The 20,966-nt window shown below is 40.0% G+C and overlaps 1 protein-coding gene across 1 annotated transcript; it reads left to right on the top strand.

Moving 5' to 3' along the window:
• The first annotated feature begins 7,681 nt into the window (after window positions 1-7,681).
• On the top strand, window positions 7,682-14,801 carry LOC113739775 (uncharacterized). Its single transcript, XM_072053622.1, has 2 exons — window positions 7,682-11,045; window positions 11,422-14,801. The coding sequence occupies exons 1-2, from the start codon at window positions 7,682-7,684 to the stop codon at window positions 14,799-14,801; spliced, it is 6,744 nt and encodes a 2,247-aa protein (XP_071909723.1).
• The last annotated feature ends 6,165 nt before the right edge of the window (window positions 14,802-20,966 follow it).

The raw sequence follows: 20,966 nt of genomic DNA, 5'->3' as shown, positions 1-20,966 counted from the left end.
CCCTTAAGGCGAACCAGAGGGTTTGGCGGGTCGCCTGCCCAGCTCTCGCCAGGACTAACGATGCAGACTAGAACTATCTATAGCGATCCGGAACTTACAAACGTGCGTAAACAAGTCAAAATGGTAAAATAACCCAAAATAATAAAAAAAATGAAATCCGGAGTCGGCCATGAATAGTAACCGTCCCGTCAAAACCCAACCGAAATAGCTAACAAACATTCACATCTGCACTTTAGCGTTTACAAATCAAAATGACATACAAAACCTTTCAAAAGTTAATACATATACACGGTTTGCCAAACCAAACGAGAAAACGCCCCAAAAGTACACTTAGAGTTTTAATACATGAGCTATACAAAAGATGTAGACACCAAATTTTTGGTGTAATTTCATTTACTATTTATTTTTAGTTTTTTATTTTGTCGTGTTAGTTTTATTCGATTTTTAGTTTTTAGTTTATAGTTTTATTATTTTTAAGTTTTAGCATAGAATTTCTCGAAGTGAAAAGAAAAGCATTCGAAAAAAAAAAAATATATGTTTTAATTTAAATTCAATGTTTTCTTGGGAAAAATGAAAAAATGAGAATGAAAATGAAAAATGGAAAAAGTGAAAAATGAGGAAAATGAAAAATGGAAAATTGCAATTTTTTTTGTTGTTTATCATTTTAGTTTAGGTTTTTAGCCAATGTTAATTAATTTGTTGTTTTTTCTTCTTAATTTTATTATTATTATTATTATTATTATTATTATTATCACTTTTGTTAGATTATTTTTTTTAAAAAAAAAAAAAAAGCCAAAAGCTGCGTTTTTGCCGCAGCTTACAAAGAAGATTGCAGGAGGTCCTGGAGTGGTAATTTGAAGCTGTAAAAAGGCCAGGTGTCTAGGACACCTGGAGGGGGGAGATGATTCTAGATAGGAGCTAGGTTTTAGGCTGCAAATACTGGAGAAAGTACCAGAGATTCTTAGGGTAAGAAACATCATATAAAAGCTAGAGAAAAGCCAGCCGTAAAAGGAGTTTTTTGGGGGGAGGAGGAGATGGACGGAACAAAAAAGAGAGCATAAGAAACGGCAAAAGAAGGAAAAAGAGTGACGACTAAACAGAAAGGGAAAGGGAGAAATCTGGGCTGAGATAGGGGTGAGAAGGGAGAGAACATAGGAGGGGAGTGGTGATTGAATCTAGAGGAAATTGATAGAAACTCAACAAAGGCAAAAGCAGGCGGAAATCGACGGGCAAGAAGGCAGAAATCGACCTTCCAGCCTGCATTTTTTCCAGCGAACGGCAGAGGACTCTGAGCTCCCAAAATTTGGATTCCTACATCTCAACTTCATAGGCTATAAAGGTAATCTTTTTCTGGCTTCATATCTCCCAACAAGCTCAGCAGTTTGTATGTTTTTCCTTTTCCATTAGACTTCATAAATTTTCATTTTTGGTCCGCTAGTTTCACGGTAGAGAGTTGCAGGTTTGGACATTGTTTTGATATGATGAGTTTATATTGATATTCTAGGTTTGTTTTGGAGTTTGTTTTCGTAAGAATCAGTTTTGTTTGGGTAGTTATCGATCATGCTTGTTTTGTCTTGGGCTAGTTCTTCATTTTGTTCTAACGGTAAAGGGACCGAAGAGTGGGAATTTCTGGAATAGGGTTTACATGTGGAAGTGTTGCATATTTGTTTTCTTGTTAGAAGCCTAAAACTCATGATGTTGATTGTTGAGATGTGGTTCAATAATGATAAAGATTGGTGATTTGGGTTTGAAGATTACATGAAAAATGATGAAGAATCGTGCGGCAATCTATGGAAACTTCTTGGCAAAACAGGAACGTTTTTTTAAGAAACTAATTTCATATGAAGGTTGGCCGGAACCTACCTCATTTAAAACCCTGGCTCATTGGCTTTGTCTTTCTGGTTTGTTTGAGTCAAATTTTGGCATGAACATGAATTATTTCTGAAGTACTTTGAATCTGAAATTTGTTTCACGGATTGAATGGCAAACAGATTTTCATCTTTGATTGATAATTTCTGGGTAGCTAAGCCTTCTGAAATGATTTGATTTTCCTCTTTGGTTTAATGTATGTGAGTTATATGTTTGGTTGGAGTTGAAGATGCAATATACGTGCGTGCTTGGGGGGAGTTTTTTAAAAGCTTTAAATTAGGACCAAGTGTTTGCTGAAATTAACCATTGAACCAGTCTTGCGCACATATGTCCTAGATTTTTTTGGGCGTGGTTTTCCATCTGATTTTTGTTGATCTTGATTGGCTTGGTTGGTTAATTAATTGCTTAGTGTAAAGATGTGAGCCTGGAGTTGGGAGTATTCAATCAAAATCGTGTGTCAAAAACTGGAAAAATTGAGTTAGGAAACTAAAATGCAGCATGCCTTATGTTCGGCACACTTGAGACCTTTTGAGTGTTTGAATTGCTTAATGTATTTGAGAAATGTTTTTTTACTTGGGGAATTTGGTTAGAGATGATGTGCTCAAATCCATTGGTGTTTAAAAATCTGTTTTGGTTTTTGCATTTGTTTTTGAAAGCAAGTCATGGACAAAGTTTTTGTTTGGCCGATGCAAGATTCAATGAACAAAAGCTGCACGCATGTTGTTTTTTTTTGTTCTCTTAGATTTGCTTATGATATTGCTTTAAATTTCTTGTTTGTTTGGATCATGTTGGTGGTATAGTTGGTAGCTTGGTCAAAAGTTGTGTTGTGGGATCAAAGATACCTAGTCTAAGCCACACTTTTGAATAAAAAAAAATCTGGTGTTTGTATAGTGAAGAAACTTGCGGCCTTCTTTCTTTCTTTTTGTTGCTGTTCTGCCGTTTAATTTTGCTCTTGTTGGTCAAACTTCAATTCTGGTTTCTATCTTGCAATAAGGTCGTATGTCTAGTCAAGGAGTGATAGTTCAAATCCTGGCATTTGGGGGATAATGTTTGCATAATAAATTCAAAGAAAGGCTCGGCTAGAATGGTATAGAAAATCTAAAGAATTGCTGAATCTTTTTGCAGAAAATTCACTTGTATGTTTTCCCATTTCATTTGTATGAAGTGTGCATGAAAATTTTCTTCATTTATGGCTCTTGCATACATGATAAGCTTGGTAGGAGTTGGAGTTTGAGTTCTAGTGAGATGTTTGTGTGAATTTGTTGGGTAAAGTTTGCTGAAATTTAAGAGCATGAGCAACGTTGTAGAAAGCTTCAATAGAAATTCGTATTGCAGAGATTTGTCTCGTATGCATGCATGAAGTAAATTCTAAAATTTGCCTTTTGACCCCCCAAGTCCCCTCTTGTTCTACTAAGGCCCAAGTAATTGGAACATTTAATCAATTTGATCCCTCTAAGTTTCTCTTTGTGCCACAATAGCCCAAGCATGTTTCAGTATCTTGTGATTAAGTCCTAAAATCATTGCAACTTCAATCATTGTTTGACTCTTTCTTTATTTTTGGAATCTTTGAAGTGCTTAAACGATTTATTAGGTTCAACGGATTTGAGTAGTGCTTGCATTTGGGTCTTAGTAGATGTTATGCTTGGGGATTGGATGATCATGCCTTCTGCCTTGGTCTTTAAGTAGTTTTGACTTCATTGAGTTGCAATTGAGGGAAAGTTTGATGTTTTGGTGGATTCAAATTGTTTAGTTTATATCTTATCACTAAATTGGTGCATTAATCCTTTGTTTTTTGGTGATTTTAGCCTAAATTAGTCTTTTCTTGGGTGACTCTAGCCAAGTTGAGTTTGCTTACTTCCTTAGTATCACCAACGGGGAGGTATAATCTCTTTTACCCCTTTTGTTTCTCTCCTATGTGGACTAATGTGCTATTTGAAATTTGCATGTCTACTTGCTTTCCTAGCCGCTCCTTATTTCCTTTCATTTATTTCATTTACTTTTGATTTTTATTAATGGGGTATGTGTACACCTCTTGGCTTGTAATAGATAGGGCGTAGCAAGTAATTTGGTCCATTTTCCCTTTCCCCTTTGTTTTAGTTAGCAAATGTAATGGTTGCATGCCTATGTGTTATATGTTAAAAGCTTTATTAGGATCTTGCATCTAGTCGAGCATGCTAAGTGTTATGTGCTACGTGTTTATAAGTGATTCGCATGTCTACTCGCTTTTTATAGAGTGGATGAATGGGATGGATGAATGTACGTCACCACACTAGTCCAACGCTAGTTGTGGCTTCTTTTATCGTTTCCACTAGTCCAACGCTAGTCGGAATTCATAGGAGGGGCTAGTCCAATGCTAGACCCAATAGGTTCCCACAATTCATGTGGTTGGGACCAAAAACCTTACAAGAGACATTTTAGAATTTAGGTTTGCATTTTTTCCTTCTTTTTGCATTCATGTAGTGCATCCAAATGTAATAAATTCTTTGGTTAAAACAAGAAAATCTTTGATTAAATCATGCAACTAGCCTTGGCTAGGTCAAAGGGGTGCCTTGGATTTTATCCTTGCCTTCCCCTTTGTCAAATGTGACTCCCGAACCTTTTTCATTGGTTTACGTAGATTAGGAGTCGTTTAAAAAGGGTTTCTCACTACTTTTCCCTATTTTTCTTTAAAAATACATTTTTTAGGTGACTTGGTACACCTTAACTCATTACCAAGTGGCGACTCCGTATTTAGTTTTAAAAACCCTTTTTAAACTATAATTTTGGGTCAAATCGTCGCATTCTCAAAACCCCATTTAGACCCATTTTTCTTTTAAATCACGATTCATTTTCCAATCACAAAAATACATTTTTAAACCATTCATTTTATTTCATCAAAAAATGGGGCGCGACAGTTGGCGACTCCACTGGGGACTTTCGAGAGTCCGAGCAAATATGATTTAATCAACCTTTTTCTTCTTTTAACCTTTTCATTTATCACATTGGATGTTTAGTATTGCATTTTTTCCTTTTTTTTAGGATTTTTGCATTTCGCGTATCAACTCACTTCCTCACACATTCGACTACGATTGTTTGGATGGATGGATGATTTATTTTTGTATGATTTCGCGCTTTGCATTGCATTTGGGGGGGTGTCACCTTTAGAGCCTTGTGTGGTTCTCAACCCCTTCCCTCAAAATAGGGAGCACTTCATACGTGCACGTTTATTTATTGTTATCCCCATTTTATTTTATTTTCGTGGGCGTTTCCCACACCGCCTTGTAGGATTAGGATCGATCGCCTTGGGTAGGCGGCTGGTGTGCTCTGCGCCCATAGCGCTACCTAAGGGATCACTCGAGCCACCGATCAAAGGCCCTGGGAGTGATGACCCTTCGCCTTTAGGTCTGAAGGCTTGGGAGCCGAGACTTATCGAGTCTAGTTGCATTAGTGAGCCCCAGCCTCATGCATCCATATTAGACTCGCCTAGGGTAGAGTCGGCCTCACCTTTTTTAAGCACATTAGGCACGAGGGAAGGGGTTCCACCCCTTTTACTTGCTTTATTGTACTTCTTTTTCTTTCTTAATTGCTCCCAATATGTTACGTGTACTATCAATTGTACTAACTATTCTTGTGTTTTCTTGGCTTGCATTCATGTGCCATAGCAATAAGAGGCCTCTTTGGCACTCTTTTTGTGACTTACCCGCTAGATAGCTCACATGTTTAATTTCAGTCATTACACTTAATTTTCAATAACTACATTTCATTTTTAGACCTCTTTCCCCCCGATGCATTATTTATGCCCTTTAGGCCATATTTGTTGCATATTTTACTGCTTTAAATAACTGGCATCACGCATAAACCATAGAAAGGGAATGCCACGTAGGGAATCCCGTGTTTAGGAATAAGCCGCCACATGTCTCGGATATTTAATCCAATGGGACTTACACGTTTACTATTTCTGCATTACCTAAAGGGTAAAATCCCGAGGTAAGGTACTAAAGTGAATTTCTTCCCCAGATGGCTCCGTGTAGAATGCTCAATCAGATACCTCGTGAGCTAGTAGATTGGAAGAACAATATGGCACATGAAGTGAACAGACTTTTCCCGTATATAGGACATTTACCTAGTCTCTTGAACATAACTCCGAATGTAGCCATTGTCCAAGCTTTGCTCGAGTTCTGGGATCCAGACAGCTCTGTTTTCCGATTTGGAGAGTGCGAATTAACACTAACCCTGGAGGAGATAGAAGGATTGTTACAAGTGCCTGGGAAAGGTCACCCTATGGTATACCCAATGAATGGCACCAGAGAACAATTTTGTAAGTTCTTAGGGTTAAAACAGTTTAGCATGAGTCAACACCCGGACGTAAGATCATGCCCGCTGGAGTTCTTATACAAGCGATTCGGGGAAAAGGAATCCTATGATCATCACCACGAGGACTTTTTCGTTAGTAGAGAACAGTGGGAAGAGAAACGAGTACTAGCTTTTGGGATAACTCTGATTAATCTACTCCTGTTTCCGAAAAAGCATGGGAAAGTTACGTTTTCAACGGTCAACATGGTTCAGAGTGTGTTTTTGGGAATTAGAGGAAAAACTCCTACCTTAGTACCTGTTATCATTGCTGACATTTTCGCCGCTGTTACTGAGTGCCGAAAGAAGAGAGGGTTTTTCTATGCATCCAACCTGGTACTTCAAATATGGGCGATGGAGCATCTGTCAAAAAGAACACTGAATCCGTTGGGATCATGCCTTCCAACAGCAAATTGGGTTGAGTCGCACCGAGAGAGGGTTAGAAAATACTATCGAATAGAGTCTCCGAGTTTGTTTATTCAGGAATTCAATGCTTTGACTTCGGATAAGATACAATGGGTTCTTGATTGGACGAAAGTAAGGGATCCAGCTTTCAGGACAACACAACTTGATTTTATCCCGTTAGCAAGCACCGGTGGATTGATTGTGTATGTGCCACAACGAGTTATGAGACAGTTTGGGTATCCGCAGCGAGTGCCGACCATACAAAGGATGGGGAGCATCGAACTCAATACAGTCACCGAATGCCAGACTATGGTGCTGGAAGCTTGGGGGAATCTGTGTAGTCTGGACAACCTGCATTTGGACCAAGTGAATAAAGTAGAGCCTAAGGTCGTCTTAGAGTACAACGAATGGATCAAATCAATAATGGAACAAGGAAGAGAAAGGGCATCGTTGGTCTCCCTTAGTCTTGAGGAGCAGAATGAAAAGTTGAGGAAAGAGTTGGAGAATCGTCAGTTGCAGATCATGGTAGCCGATCAAGCATTGGAAGACGCCCGCTCACAATTGAAGAAAGAGGCCAAAAAGACCGAGAACTTGGAAAAGGCATTGAGTGCATTTGGCCAAATCCAAGATGAAATTCGGAAACTTAGTATCGGGAGTTCTAGGGAGTCCCAACACACTAAACTAGCTAGACATGAAGACTTTGTAAGAATGGTCAGTCGAACCATCAATGAAATTGTAAAGAAGGATTAAGCTTATCCATGATTAATGAGAATTCCTGTTTTTATATTCACTTACAGGTTTGAAAAATGGGATTTACCCCGAAGGCTTGCATCATGCTAGGCCTACCCTTGGCACAAAAAAGGGCTCCCCAATAGGACATGCATCCGAATTATTTTACTTTTTACTAACTCCTGTCTTTTTCTTTTATTTTTTTTCTTCTTTTTTTTGGCAACAGTCAATCAAGAAGGGCATCTAATAAGGGTTTTCCTACGTCTCCAGGTAATATTTAAATATAGCTACCCGAAGAAGCCCCATTATCACCCGATCGCGTAGCCGAGCTTCGAGGGAAAGTGTAAACATGAGTACCCATCCGGAATCATCTGAAAGGCCCGCAACATCATCAACTGATTTGGCAAATCTGGGAGCTCAGCTGAGCGAGGTTCTCAACCGGTTTAATGAGCTAAGTGTTGAAATGATGGCCCAACGGCATGTAATCGATCAATTGGTAGCTAGTGGCGCTAGCGGTGAGCAGCAACATGCACCCTTACCCCCGGGCCAATCTGAACCAATACTCTTACCATATGCTCAAATCTCGGTTTCTTCACAAGCTATGAATCCACCCGAAGAAACCTTTACTTATCCCACTCATGGCCCACCACCTACATATGCACCTCACATCCAAACTAATCCTCCTCAAGTCCAAATTTCCCAGAATTATCCGCCCATTACTGTGAGCATGCCTTTCGAACCACAAGGACCACATTATTACGCCACCGCTGAACCATTCACCCTAGATACCGCCGTTCAAGGGAAAACTGAAGTTGGGGGGTCGTCCGTGCCCGTGGACAAGAATTTACTAAAGAGATTGGATCGGTTCGAGGAGTTTATAAGGAAAAGCCAAGGTGTGAGCAAACAAGGAGGTTTGGACTACAACGAGCTGTGCCTGTTTCCGGATATGCAGTTGCCGGTGGGTTTCAAAGCACCCAAATTTACCAAGTACGACGGAACGGGGAATCCCAAAACCCACCTTCGGATGTTTGCAAACAAGCTGGGAAGACCAATAGACGATGAGAATCTGCCGGTACGCTTATTTCCCGAGAGTTTAGAAGGCGACGCGTTGGATTGGTATTCCAATTTGAAGCCTGAAGATATGAAATCTTGGATGGATTTATCGACTGCTTTTGTGAGGCAGTATGAATATAATTGTGAGCTCGCTCCGACGAGGACCACATTGGAGGGGACCAAGAGGAAGCCATCGGAGGACCATAAGACATATGCGAAGAGATGGAGGAAATTGGCCGCCAAAGTGGAGCCGCCTATGACTGAAAACGAGATTGTTCGCACGTTTATTAAAGCTCATGACCCACCCTACTTTGAAGAGATTTTCCGTATGACTGGGTGTTCCTTTGCTGAAATTGTTAACAAATTGGAAGAGTATGACGAGTTTATAAGGGCAGGCAAGATTGTTAATGTTTCAGCTTTAAAGTCACAGTTGGAAGCTATGCAGAGTCAGAGTGGCAGTAGTAAAAAGGCTCAATTTAAGAAGAAAGATGAGGAAGCCTCTTTTGTCTGGGACCAGGGTTTTTCTTCTCGGCCTAGATACCAACAAAATCCCACCTACTCACCTTGTTACTTATATCAACCACACCCACGCCCTGTTTACAATACCACTATCAACCACCCCCGTCCTCGACCAAATTATCCAAACACACCATCGACGCCATTTCATGTTTCCCCACCAAACTTGCAAATTAGACCTCGCCCTCCTTTTAACCCAAGACCTATTCCATCTCCTAACCCAAATTACCAGTACCAACAAACCCGTGACACCCAAAATCCAACCCCATACCGAACCTTTACCAATCTAGGTCGACCTGTTGACCAGTTATATGAGCAATTAAAAGCTGCTGGGAAGATTGGTACGGTACCCCCTAAGACCTATCCCAGGGGATTTCCCCCTGGTTATGATCCTCAATCGTTTTGCGCTTATCATTCGGGATCCCCTGGACATCCGACGGCCAATTGCTGGGCACTTAAGCATAAAATTCAAGATATGATTGATGCTGGAGACATAATTCTGAGAAGGAAAGATGAACAAGGGCCAAGTGTTAGCAACAATCCTTTTCCTCAGCACAAGGATACTGTGGGGACTATCACCATAGAGGAAGGGATTGAGGACCCTACACAGTACATTGTAGACGAGGCCGAGATCATGGGGGTCATTGGAGAACCGTTTATATTGGAGGAGGAAGCCTATAAAGTTGAAGAGAATACTGATCCTTTTATTTTGGAAATGATACCCTTCGAATGTGAGCCTTCGGAACTCGTGGTACTTGAATTGCCTGAGCAAACTCCTGTTCTTAATTTACAAGAGGTCCCGTGGAATTATAGCGAACCTACACTGTTAATTGGAGAGAGGAAGGTGCCTAAGAAGGAAGTGGATGCCATCACTAGATCAGGGAGAATCATAGGGGAGCCTGCAGTTGATGAGTCCTCAAAAGCAAAAGAAGGTGCTACACCAACGAAACCCATAGTGACGGATGAAGAGGCTTTTAATTTCCTTAAGATGTTAAAGAAGAGTGAGTATAAGGTAGTCGAGCAATTGGACAAGATGCCCGCTCAAATTTCCATGTTAAATCTGCTCTTAACCTCGGAACTTCACCGAGAGGCTCTGGTCAAGGTCTTAACTGAGGCTCAAGTGCCTAAAAATATTCCAATTGACAAATTCGCCAATGTAGTTGAACATGTTTTGGCTTCCAGTCGGATTTCTTTTTCTGATGAAGATCTAACTGCCGAGGGGATTGGACACAACAAAGCTTTGTATATCTCAGTCCGCTGTAACGGGAAACTCTTGCCAAAGGTTCTGATAGACAATGGCTCCGCTCTCAATATCTGCCCTTGGAATACTTTGGTTAAGTTAGGATTTCAAGAGACTAAATTGCGGCCGTCAACCACTGTGGTGAGAGGATTTGATGGCGCAAAAAGTGAACCAATGGGGGAAGTGGATTTAGTGATCGAAATCGGACCTGCCCAGTTTCAGGTCATGTGCCAAGTCATGAATTTTTCAAGTGTTTATAACATTCTCCTTGGACGGCCTTGGATTCACACCTCGGGCGCTATACCCTCTTCACTTCATCAGTTGCTGAGGTTTGTGGTGAATGATCAATTGATCACAGTTTTTGCAGAGGATGATTGCACAATGATTGTTAACTCTGGACCAAATGAGGAGGATAGTAAAACATCTCTGCTTTCTTCTCACCATGTGGCTGACATTGTTTCCGTAGGATGGATATCTAAGGAGAAGCCCGTGGTGGAAATGAATCTGCCAGAAGCTAGTGTTATGATGGCTAAAGAGATGATTCGAGGAAGATATGAGATGGGCAAGGGCCTCGGGCGCAACCTGCAGGGAGTTTTGGAGCCAATAGAACTTCAAGGAAAGAAGGATACTTTCGGATTAGGGTTTCAACCTACTGCCAGGGATAAGAAAGAAATGATGAATCGTAAAAAGGCGGAGAAGGAAGGAAGGCAGCTTATCATGAATGTCCCACCATTGTATTGTACTTTTCCTTACCCATCAGAGGTGATCAAATCTGAAGTAGACCCGATCGAGGAAGTGGAGGTTGGGTTATCTGAGCTATTTGTGGGGGTTATTTCTGAAAGGGAGCCGTTGGAGGACCCAGGATTTCCAGAGGTGCCTATTGAAGCAATGAAGAACTGGACCCGTGATCCTCTTCCCTCCTGCAGGGAATTTCGGTAAATTAGGGGATTGCCTTTGGTCGACATGAGACAAATCGTTTATACTACTTATCTTTTGTCTTTCAAGTTTGTAAATAGTTTTCAATCAAATGTTTTCCAATGCAAGTCTTGCGTTAATTTTCTTGTTAAGTAGCATGTCATGATGTTATCCTTTACTTTGAATTTCAATGAAATGCACAGTGTTTATGGCCCAAATGGATTTAACTTACTTCCTATTGTACTCATTTCATTTTTTTTTCAGATGGCCAGAAATAAAACACATTGACCCTTTGGATATCACTATTCTGGAATTTGATGATTGTAATCTCGATATCTCTCACGAATTTGAAATTTTGGAATCAGAAATTCAAGACGAGAGCGATAACGAGGAAGAATCTGAATCTTTATTAAAGGATTTTGAACAATATGAGGAGAAATCCAAACCGAACTTAGAAGAAACAGAAGCTGTTAATATTGGCACTGAGACTGAAGTTAAGGAGATAAAAGTTAGCATTCATTTGAATAAGAAACAGAGAAAAGAGATGATTGAGTTCTTGACCATGTTTCAAGATGTATTTGCCTGGTCCTATGATGATATGCCTGGAATTTCAACAGATATAGTGGTCCACCGATTACCGACTGATCCAAGTTTTCCACCAGTAAAGCAGAAACCTCGCAAGTTTAAGCCGGACATGAGCCTCAAAATTAAGGAGCAAATCGAGAAACAGCTCAATGCTAGAATTATTATGGTGTCTCATTATCCCATTTGGCTTTCAAACCCTGTACCTGTTCCGAAGAAAAGTGGAGAAGTGCGAGTATGTGTCGATTACAGGGATCTTAACAAGGCCAGCCCGAAAGATGATTTTCCATTGCCGAACATTCATATTCTTTTGGATAATACCGCAGGGCATGAGATTGAATCATTTGCTGATTGTTTTGCTGGATATCACCAGATCTTAATGGCTGAGGAGGATAGGGAGAAAACTGCTTTTATCACGCCATGGGGGACATTTTGTTACCGAGTAATGCCGTTTGGACTAAAAAATGCAGGCGCTACTTATCAAAGGACTATGACCACCCTTTTTCATGATATGATTCATAAGGAGATGGAGGTTTATGTGGACGATATCATTATCAAATCCGAGAGAACGGAGGATCATTTGATTGACTTGGGGAGGTTATTTGAAAGATTGAGGAAATATGATTTAAAACTAAACCCTGCAAAGTGTGCATTTGGGGCCCCTGCCGGAAAGTTATTGGGATTCATTGTCAGTAAGAAGGGTATTGAGATAGATCCGGCAAAGATTAAGGCCATTCGTGAGATGCCAGTGCCAAGAACGCAAAAAGACGTGAAGAGTTTTTTAGGAAAGATTAATTTTATTGGGAGATTCATTGCCCAATTGACCCATACGTGTGAGCCTTTGTTCAAATTATTAAAGAAAAATGTGTCCTTGCAATGGAATGAGGAATGCCAGCAAGCGTTTGATAAAATTAAAGATTACCTGTTGCACCCCCCGGTTTTAGTGCCACCCAAACCCGGGCGACCTTTGATCATGTATCTATCGGTGTTGGACGAAGCTATGGGGTGTGTATTGGGACAACATGACGAATCGGGGAAGAGGGAGCAAGCTATCTATTACCTTAGTAAGAAGTTCACTGCGTATGAGGCCAACTATTCTTTTCTTGAGAGGAGTTGCTGTGCTCTAGCTTGGGCCGTCCAAAAATTGAGACATTACTTGCTCAGTCATACTACTTACCTTATTTCCCGCTCCGACCCTTTGAAATATTTGTTGGGAAAGCCTATGCCGACGGGACGTATGGCGAAATGGCAGATGATTCTTTCGGAATTTGACATTATTTTCACTACTCAAAAGGCCATCAAAGGCCAGGCTGTGGCCGACCATTTAGCTGAAAATCCGCTGAAAGATGACTATCAACCACTTCACACTTATTTTCCGGATGAGGAGGCCTTGTTCGTGGGTATAGCAGAAGATATGAATGATCAATGCCCGGAGTGGAGGTTGTTCTTTGACGGTGCATCAAATTCCTTCGGGGCCGGTATTGGAGCTGTTCTAGTATCGCCTGAAGGAAAACATTACCCTGGTTCGGCCAAACTCCGATTTTCCTGTACTAACAACATGGCTGAATATGAAGCTTGCATTTTTGGGTTAAAAATGGCATTAGAAATGGAGATTAAGGATTTACTAGTATTCAGTGATTCAGATTTGCTTGTACATCAGACTCTTAAGGAGTGGATTACTCGGGATTCAAAGATCTTGCCCTATCATTGCAACTTACTGGAGTTAGCCAATAAATTTAGGAGTTTGGAGTTTCGGCATATTCCCCGTGTCAGAAATGTCTTCGCCGATGCATTGGCCACTTTATCTTCAATGATCCAACATCCGGATGAGTTAATAATTGAACCCATCCAGATTCATCTACAAGGGAAACCTGCTCACTGCCTAGTTGTGGAAAAGTCTTCCGATGGCCGTCCCTGGTACAATGATATCAAGGAATTTCTCAAAACAGGATCCTACCCATCTGGGGCTGATATGACTGCCAAAAGTTTCTTGCGTAGATTATCATCTAAATTCTTCTTGAATGGAGAAGTAGTATACAGAAGAACGTCGGATTTGGGCCTTCTGAGGTGTGTTGACGAAGATGAGGCGGAATACCTGATGAAGGAAGTACATAGTGGAGTGTGTGGATCACATATGAATGGCCATTTATTAGCAAAGAAGATCATGAGGACTGGATATTTTTGGCTTACTATGGAGCATGATTGTATAGTTTTTGTTAGGAAATGCATCAAGTGTCAATTGCATGGAGATGTTATGCACACTCCCCCTACAGAATTACACAGTATGACTGCTCCTTGGCCATGTTCGATGTGGGGTATGGATGTGATCGGAGCCATTGACCCTCCCGCTTCAAATGGGCATCGGTTTATTCTGGTGGCAATTGAATACTTTACTAAGTGGGTCGAAGCTGAGTCTTATAAACATGTGACTAAGAAGGTGGTAACAGACTTTCTAAGAAAGAATATCATTTGTCGTTTCGGAGTGCCGGAGACATTAATCACTGATAATGCCAAAAATCTCAACAATGACATGGTGGATGGTTTGTGCGCACAGTTCAAAATCAAGCATCGAAACTCCTCTATTTATAGGCCACAAATGAATGGAGCAGTAGAGGCTGCGAATAAGAACTTGAAGAAAATAATCCGTAAGATGATTGAGAGACACCGTGATTGGCATGAAAAGCTCCCTTATGCGTTAATGGCATATAGAACTGTTATTCGGACTTCTACTGGGACGACTCCCTACAATCTCATGTATGGAATGGAAGCAGTTTTACCAGCCGAAGTCGAAATCCCTTCTTTGCGTATTTTAATGGAGGCCAAACTGGAGGAGGCTGAATGGATTCAACAACGTCACGAGCAGTTGTCTTTAATCGATGAGAAAAGGTTAAATGCCATTTGTCATGGTCAATGCTATCAAAAAAGGGTAGCCCGTGCTTACAATAAGAGGGTCAGACCACGGGTGTTCACAGAAGGAGATAAAGTGTTGAAACACATTTTGCCAGCACAAGAGGAAGCTAAGGGGAAATTTGCACCAAATTGGCAAGGCCCTTTTATTGTCCAGAAAGTTTTGCCCGGAGGAGCGCTCATTCTTGCAGAAATGGATGGGCAAGTGTTCCCTCAACCAATCAATTCAGATATGTGTAAGAAATTCTTTATATGATAAATGAAATCTTCCTTTTAGGGTTAATGTGAGGAACGGATTAAAAGTCAGGCCTTCTTCCTTCCCAATCAAACATTCTATCCCTAGTTGTCCCTTTTGAGCCTTCAGAGCAAATTATTTCGTTTGGCATCCCCTGAGAATCGCAAACCCCATACTGGGGCAAGTTTGAGTCGAAAAAGCTAAGAATGAGAAAGAAAGGAAAAGAAGAGAAAAGAAAAGAGAGGATTCAAAAGGAAAAGCTATAAAGGAAAATGAAAAGAAAAATGAAAAGAGGAAGATCTCGATTGAGAATAAACTGGGGCAATTATTAGTAAGGTTAATTTGAAAAATGCGATCTCAGATCATTTAAACCACACTTGAAATCCGCTTTCAAGCCTTAATCTTTTCTAAGCACCCCACCAGACCCCATTACAAAAACCTAAAAGTCCTGACTTCTGTTCTTTATACTGCCTTTTTAGGACAATTTCTAATCAAGTGGCACATGATGTCAAAAACATCTTCGCCTATTTTGCAAGGGAAGAATTGTTATACTGATGCCATTATTTCTTAAAACACATCTCCAGATTGATATGGGCGATAGACAAGATTGGTTTGCTAGGTGAAAACCCGCAAGGGCACCTAAAAAAAAAAAAAAAAAAAGAAGGAAAAAGAAACACAGGAAAAGAAAATAATGGGCGGGGGCAACCTTAGTGAAAACCCGAAAGGGCGCTGAGGTAGGGTTTCATAAGGAAAAGTAAGTTTGGATTTGAAGAGCTGGTGACTTAGTTCATTGGAATTTCTCCTCACATTGTGGTTCTGTTGTCAAGTATTGGAACTCCGAAGAGATGATGTCCAAAGGGTCAAATGTAGCACTTTGTTCGAAAGCCAAAGTTTTTGACTTATCAGACACGAAATTTGAGTATACAGGCTTACTTATTTGAAATGATTTTTTTGTGCAATAAAAGTAGAGGATTGTGTTTATATTGTTAAGATCTTTCATCATTATGTGCAACTAGAATGTTTTTCATGTGTTGCATGGTCGCATTTGTCTCTTTTGTTCTATCAAATGGCAATCCCTATGATTTATCGAAGAGAATAGATACTAGATGATACGTGGGTCTGCATATTATGAGAATTTGACATGGTTTGCAGGGCCGGGTTGAAGTGCTCACTTCGTCGAACGAGAAGCCCAAATGCTCATGTTTACACTTTTCTTGAAGAAGAGGTTGATCGAATGATGGCGGTATTATCTATCATTATTTCTTTTCTTGCAGGTCGGACAATCCGATAAGCATCACACTGGGGCAATTTTAGAGGAAGTTGTTTACCATTTGTTTTCTCAAAAGCCTACGAAAGTTTATATGAATAGATCAACTGACCGCTTTTATGTTTTCGTTGGGCATGGGTTTTATCCCTCCGACCTCGGCAGGCTTGGGTTTTATCCCACTGACCGCTTTTATGTTCCGTTGGGCATGGGTTTTATCCCTCCGACCTCGGCAGGCTTGGGTTTTATCCCACTGACCGCTTTTATGTTTCGTTGGGCATGGGTTTTATCCCTCCGACCTCGGCAGGCTTGGGTTTTATCCCACTGACCGCTTTTATGTTTCGTTGGGCATGGGTTTTATCCCTCCGACCTCGGCAGGCTTGGGTTTTATCCCACTGACCGCTTTTATGTTTCGTTGGGCATGGGTTTTTATCCCTCCGACCTCGGCAGGCTTGGGTTTTATCCCACTGACCGCTTTTATGTTTCGTTGGGCATGGGTTTTATCCCTCCGACCTCGGCAGGCTTGGGTTTTATCCCACTGACCGCTTTTATTTTTCGTTGGGCATGGGTTTTATCCCTCCGACCTCGGCAGGCTTGGGTTTTATCCCACTGACCGCTTTTATTTCCGTTGGGCATGGGTTTTTATCCCTCCGACCTCGGCAGGCTTGGGCCCACTGACCGCTTTTATGTTTCGTTGGGCATGGGTTTTATCCCTCCGACCTCGGCAGGCTTGGGTTTTATCCCACTGACCGCTTTTATTTTTTCGTTGGGCATGGGTTTTATCCCTCCGACAAGCTCAGCAGTTTGTATGTTTTTCCTTTTCCATTAGACTTCATAAATTTTCATTTTTGGTCCGCTAGTTTCACGGTAGAGAGTTGCAGGTTTGGACATTGTTTTGATATGATGAGTTTATATTGATATTCTAGGTTTGTTTTGGAGTTTGTTTTCGTAAGAATCAGTTTTGTTTGGGTAGTTATCGATCATGCTTGTTTTGTCTTGGGCTAGTTCTTCATTTTGTTCTAACGGTAAAGGGACCGAAGAGTGGGAATTTCTGGAATAGGGTTTACATGTGGAAGTGTTGCATATTTGTTTTCTTGTTAGAAGCCTAAAACTCATGATGTTGATTGTTGAGATGTGGTTCAATAATGATAAAGATTGGTGATTTGGGTTTGAAGATTACATGAAAAATGATGAAGAATCGTGCGGCAATCTATGAAAACTTCTTGGCAAAACAGGAACGTTTTTTTAAGAAACTAATTTCATATGAAGGTTGGCCGGAACCTACCTCATTTAAAACCCTGGCTCATTGGCTTTGTCTTTCTGGTTTGTTTGAGTCAAATTTTGGCATGAACATGAATTATTTCTGAAGTACTTTGAATCTGAAATTTGTCTCACGGATTGAATGGCAAACAGATTTTCATCTTTGATTGATAATTTCTGGGTAGCTAAGCCTTCTGAAATGATTTGATTTTCCTCTTTGGTTTAATGTATGTGAGTTATATGTTTGGTTGGAGTTGAAGATGCAATATACGTGCGTGCTTGGGGGGAGTTTTTTTAAAGCTTTAAATTAGGACCAAGTGTTTGCTGAAATTAACCATTGAACCAGTCTTGCGCACATATGTCCTAGATTTTTTTGGGCGTGGTTTTCCATCTGATTTTTGTTGACCTTGATTGGCTTGGTTGGTTAATTAATTGCTTAGTGTAAAGATGTGAGCCTGGAGTTGGGAGTATTCAATCAAAATCGTGTGTCAAAAACTGGAAAAATTGAGTTAGGAAACTAAAATGCAGCATGCCTTATGTTCGGCACACTTGAGACCTTTTGAGTGTTTGAATTGCTTAATGTATTTGAGAAATGTTTTTTTACTTGGGGAATTTGGTTAGAGATGATGTGCTCAAATCCATTGGTGTTTAAAAATCTGTTTTGGTTTTTGCATTTGTTTTTGAAAGCAAGTCATGGACAAAGTTTTTGTTTGGCCGATGCAAGATTCAATGAACAAAAGCTGCACGCATGTTGTTTTTTTTTGTTCTCTTAGATTTGCTTATGATATTGCTTTAAATTTCTTGTTTGTTTGGATCATGTTGGTGGTATAGTTGGTAGCTTGGTCAAAAGTTGTGTTGTGGGATCAAAGATACCTAGTCTAAGCCACACTTTTGAATAAAAAAAAATCTGGTGTTTGTATAGTGAAGAAACTTGCGGCCTTCTTTCTTTCTTTTTGTTGCTGTTCTGCCGTTTAATTTTGCTCTTGTTGGTCAAACTTCAATTCTGGTTTCTATCTTGCAATAAGGTCGTATGTCTAGTCAAGGAGTGATAGTTCAAATCCTGGCATTTGGGGGATAATGTTTGCATAATAAATTCAAAGAAAGGCTCGGCTAGAATGGTATAGAAAATCTAAAGAATTGCTGAATCTTTTTGCAGAAAATTCACTTGTATGTTTTCCCATTTCATTTGTATGAAGTGTGCATGAAAATTTTCTTCATTTATGGCTCTTGCATACATGATAAGCTTGGTAGGAGTTGGAGTTTGAGTTCTAGTGAGATGTTTGTGTGAATTTGTTGGGTAAAGTTTGCTGAAATTTAAGAGCATGAGCAACGTTGTAGAAAGCTTCAATAGAAATTCGTATTGCAGAGATTTGTCTCGTATGCATGCATGAAGTAAATTCTAAAATTTGCCTTTTGACCCCCCAAGTCCCCTCTTGTTCTACTAAGGCCCAAGTAATTGGAACATTTAATCAATTTGATCCCTCTAAGTTTCTCTTTGTGCCACAATAGCCCAAGCATGTTTCAGTATCTTGTGATTAAGTCCTAAAATCATTGCAACTTCAATCATTGTTTGACTCTTTCTTTATTTTTGGAATCTTTGAAGTGCTTAAACGATTTATTAGGTTCAACGGATTTGAGTAGTGCTTGCATTTGGGTCTTAGTAGATGTTATGCTTGGGGATTGGATGATCATGCCTTCTGCCTTGGTCTTTAAGTAGTTTTGACTTCATTGAGTTGCAATTGAGGGAAAGTTTGATGTTTTGGTGGATTCAAATTGTTTAGTTTATATCTTATCACTAAATTGGTGCATTAATCCTTTGTTTTTTGGTGATTTTAGCCTAAGTTAGTCTTTTCTTGGGTGACTCTAGCCAAGTTGAGTTTGTTTACTTCCTTAGTATCACCAACGGGGAGGTATAATCTCTTTTACCCCTTTTGTTTCTCTCCTATGTGGACTAATGTGCTATTTGAAATTTGCATGTCTACTTGCTTTCCTAGCCGCTCCTTATTTCCTTTCATTTATTTCATTTACTTTTGATTTTTATTAATGGGGTATGTGTACACCTCTTGGCTTGTAATAGATAGGGCGTAGCAAGTAATTTGGTCCATTTTCCCTTTCCCCTTTGTTTTAGTTAGCAAATGTAATGGTTGCATGCCTATGTGTTATATGTTAAAAGCTTTATTAGGATCTTGCATCTAGTCGAGCATGCTAAGTGTTATGTGCTACGTGTTTATAAGTGATTCGCATGTCTACTCGCTTTTTATAGAGTGGATGAATGGGATGGATGAATGTACGTCACCACACTAGTCCAACGCTAGTTGTGGCTTCTTTTATCGTTTCCACTAGTCCAACGCTAGTCGGAATTCATAGGAGGGGCTAGTCCAATGCTAGACCCAATAGGTTCTTTTCCATTTTTTTCATTAAGTGCATGATCACCACATATCACGCATTTTTCCTTAGTTTATCATTTGGTATGTTCCTCAAACCCCTTCTCCTTCACTTTAGGACTTGCATTTCATGCTAGTTAGGGTTCATTTGCGTGAAAATCCCCTCTTGATAAGGGAAACGAGCGAGTGTGGCTATTCGATAGCCTTAGCACGCTAGTTTTACCTTCTAATCCGAGGGAAAATCAAAGTCGAAAATTAGGCGTCATCCCCCGTACCCAATTTGTTGCATTCCCTTAGGGACATACTTTCATTTTTTCTCACTTCCATGCTCTTTTAATCACTTTTTCTTTCCACATTTCTCAATCCATATTTTTCACTATGTTTTACTCATCTTACTCCACAAGTAGAATTCAAGTTTCATATATATTTATAATCCTATCTTCATTCATTTGCACACACTAATACTTGGATTTTTCATACAATTTCACACATGCACCTTTTCATACACTTGCACACAAACACTTGGATTTTTTATACAATTTCGCACGTTCACCTTTTTATACACTTGCACACTTGCACTTTAGCCATCATTTGCATTAATCGACCTCTATAAGGTTTTTCTTTATTGGCCGCCACAATTCATGTGGTTGGGACCAAAAACCTTACAAGAGACATTTTAGAATTTAGGTTTGCATTTTTTCCTTCTTTTTGCATTCATGTAGTGCATCCAAATGTAATAAATTCTTTGGTTAAAACAAGAAAATCTTTGATTAAATCATGCAACTAGCCTTGGCTAGGTCAAAGGGGTGCCTTGGATTTTATCCTTGCCTTCCCCTTTGTCAAATGTGACTCCCGAACCTTTTTCATTGGTTTACGTAGATTAGGAGTCGTTTAAAAAGGGTTTCTCACTACTTTTCCCTATTTTTCTTTAAAAATACATTTTTTAGGTGACTTGGTACACCTTAACTCATTACCAAGTGGCGACTCCGTATTTAGTTTTAAAAACCCTTTTTAAACTATAATTTTGGGTCAAATCGTCGCATTCTCAAAACCCCATTTAGACCCATTTTTCTTTTAAATCACGATTCATTTTCCAATCACAAAAATACATTTTTAAACCATTCATTTTATTTCATCAAAAAATGGGGCGCGACAAAAGATATGTTCAACTAGCTCAATTTGGCAGCCATTTGTCAAATCCAGACCAAAAGGGTTTATTTTCCTGTAAGGAAAACAAAAGGAACAGAAAGGGGTGAGCTTGCGCTCAATGAGGTACCA

The sequence above is a fragment of the Coffea arabica genome, chromosome 6c (assembly GCF_036785885.1).
Source record: "Coffea arabica cultivar ET-39 chromosome 6c, Coffea Arabica ET-39 HiFi, whole genome shotgun sequence".
In the NCBI taxonomy this organism is placed as follows: domain Eukaryota; kingdom Viridiplantae; phylum Streptophyta; class Magnoliopsida; order Gentianales; family Rubiaceae; genus Coffea; species Coffea arabica.
Note: the sequence above shows the minus strand (reverse complement) of the source record. Positions and strands in the feature narration are given on the sequence as shown.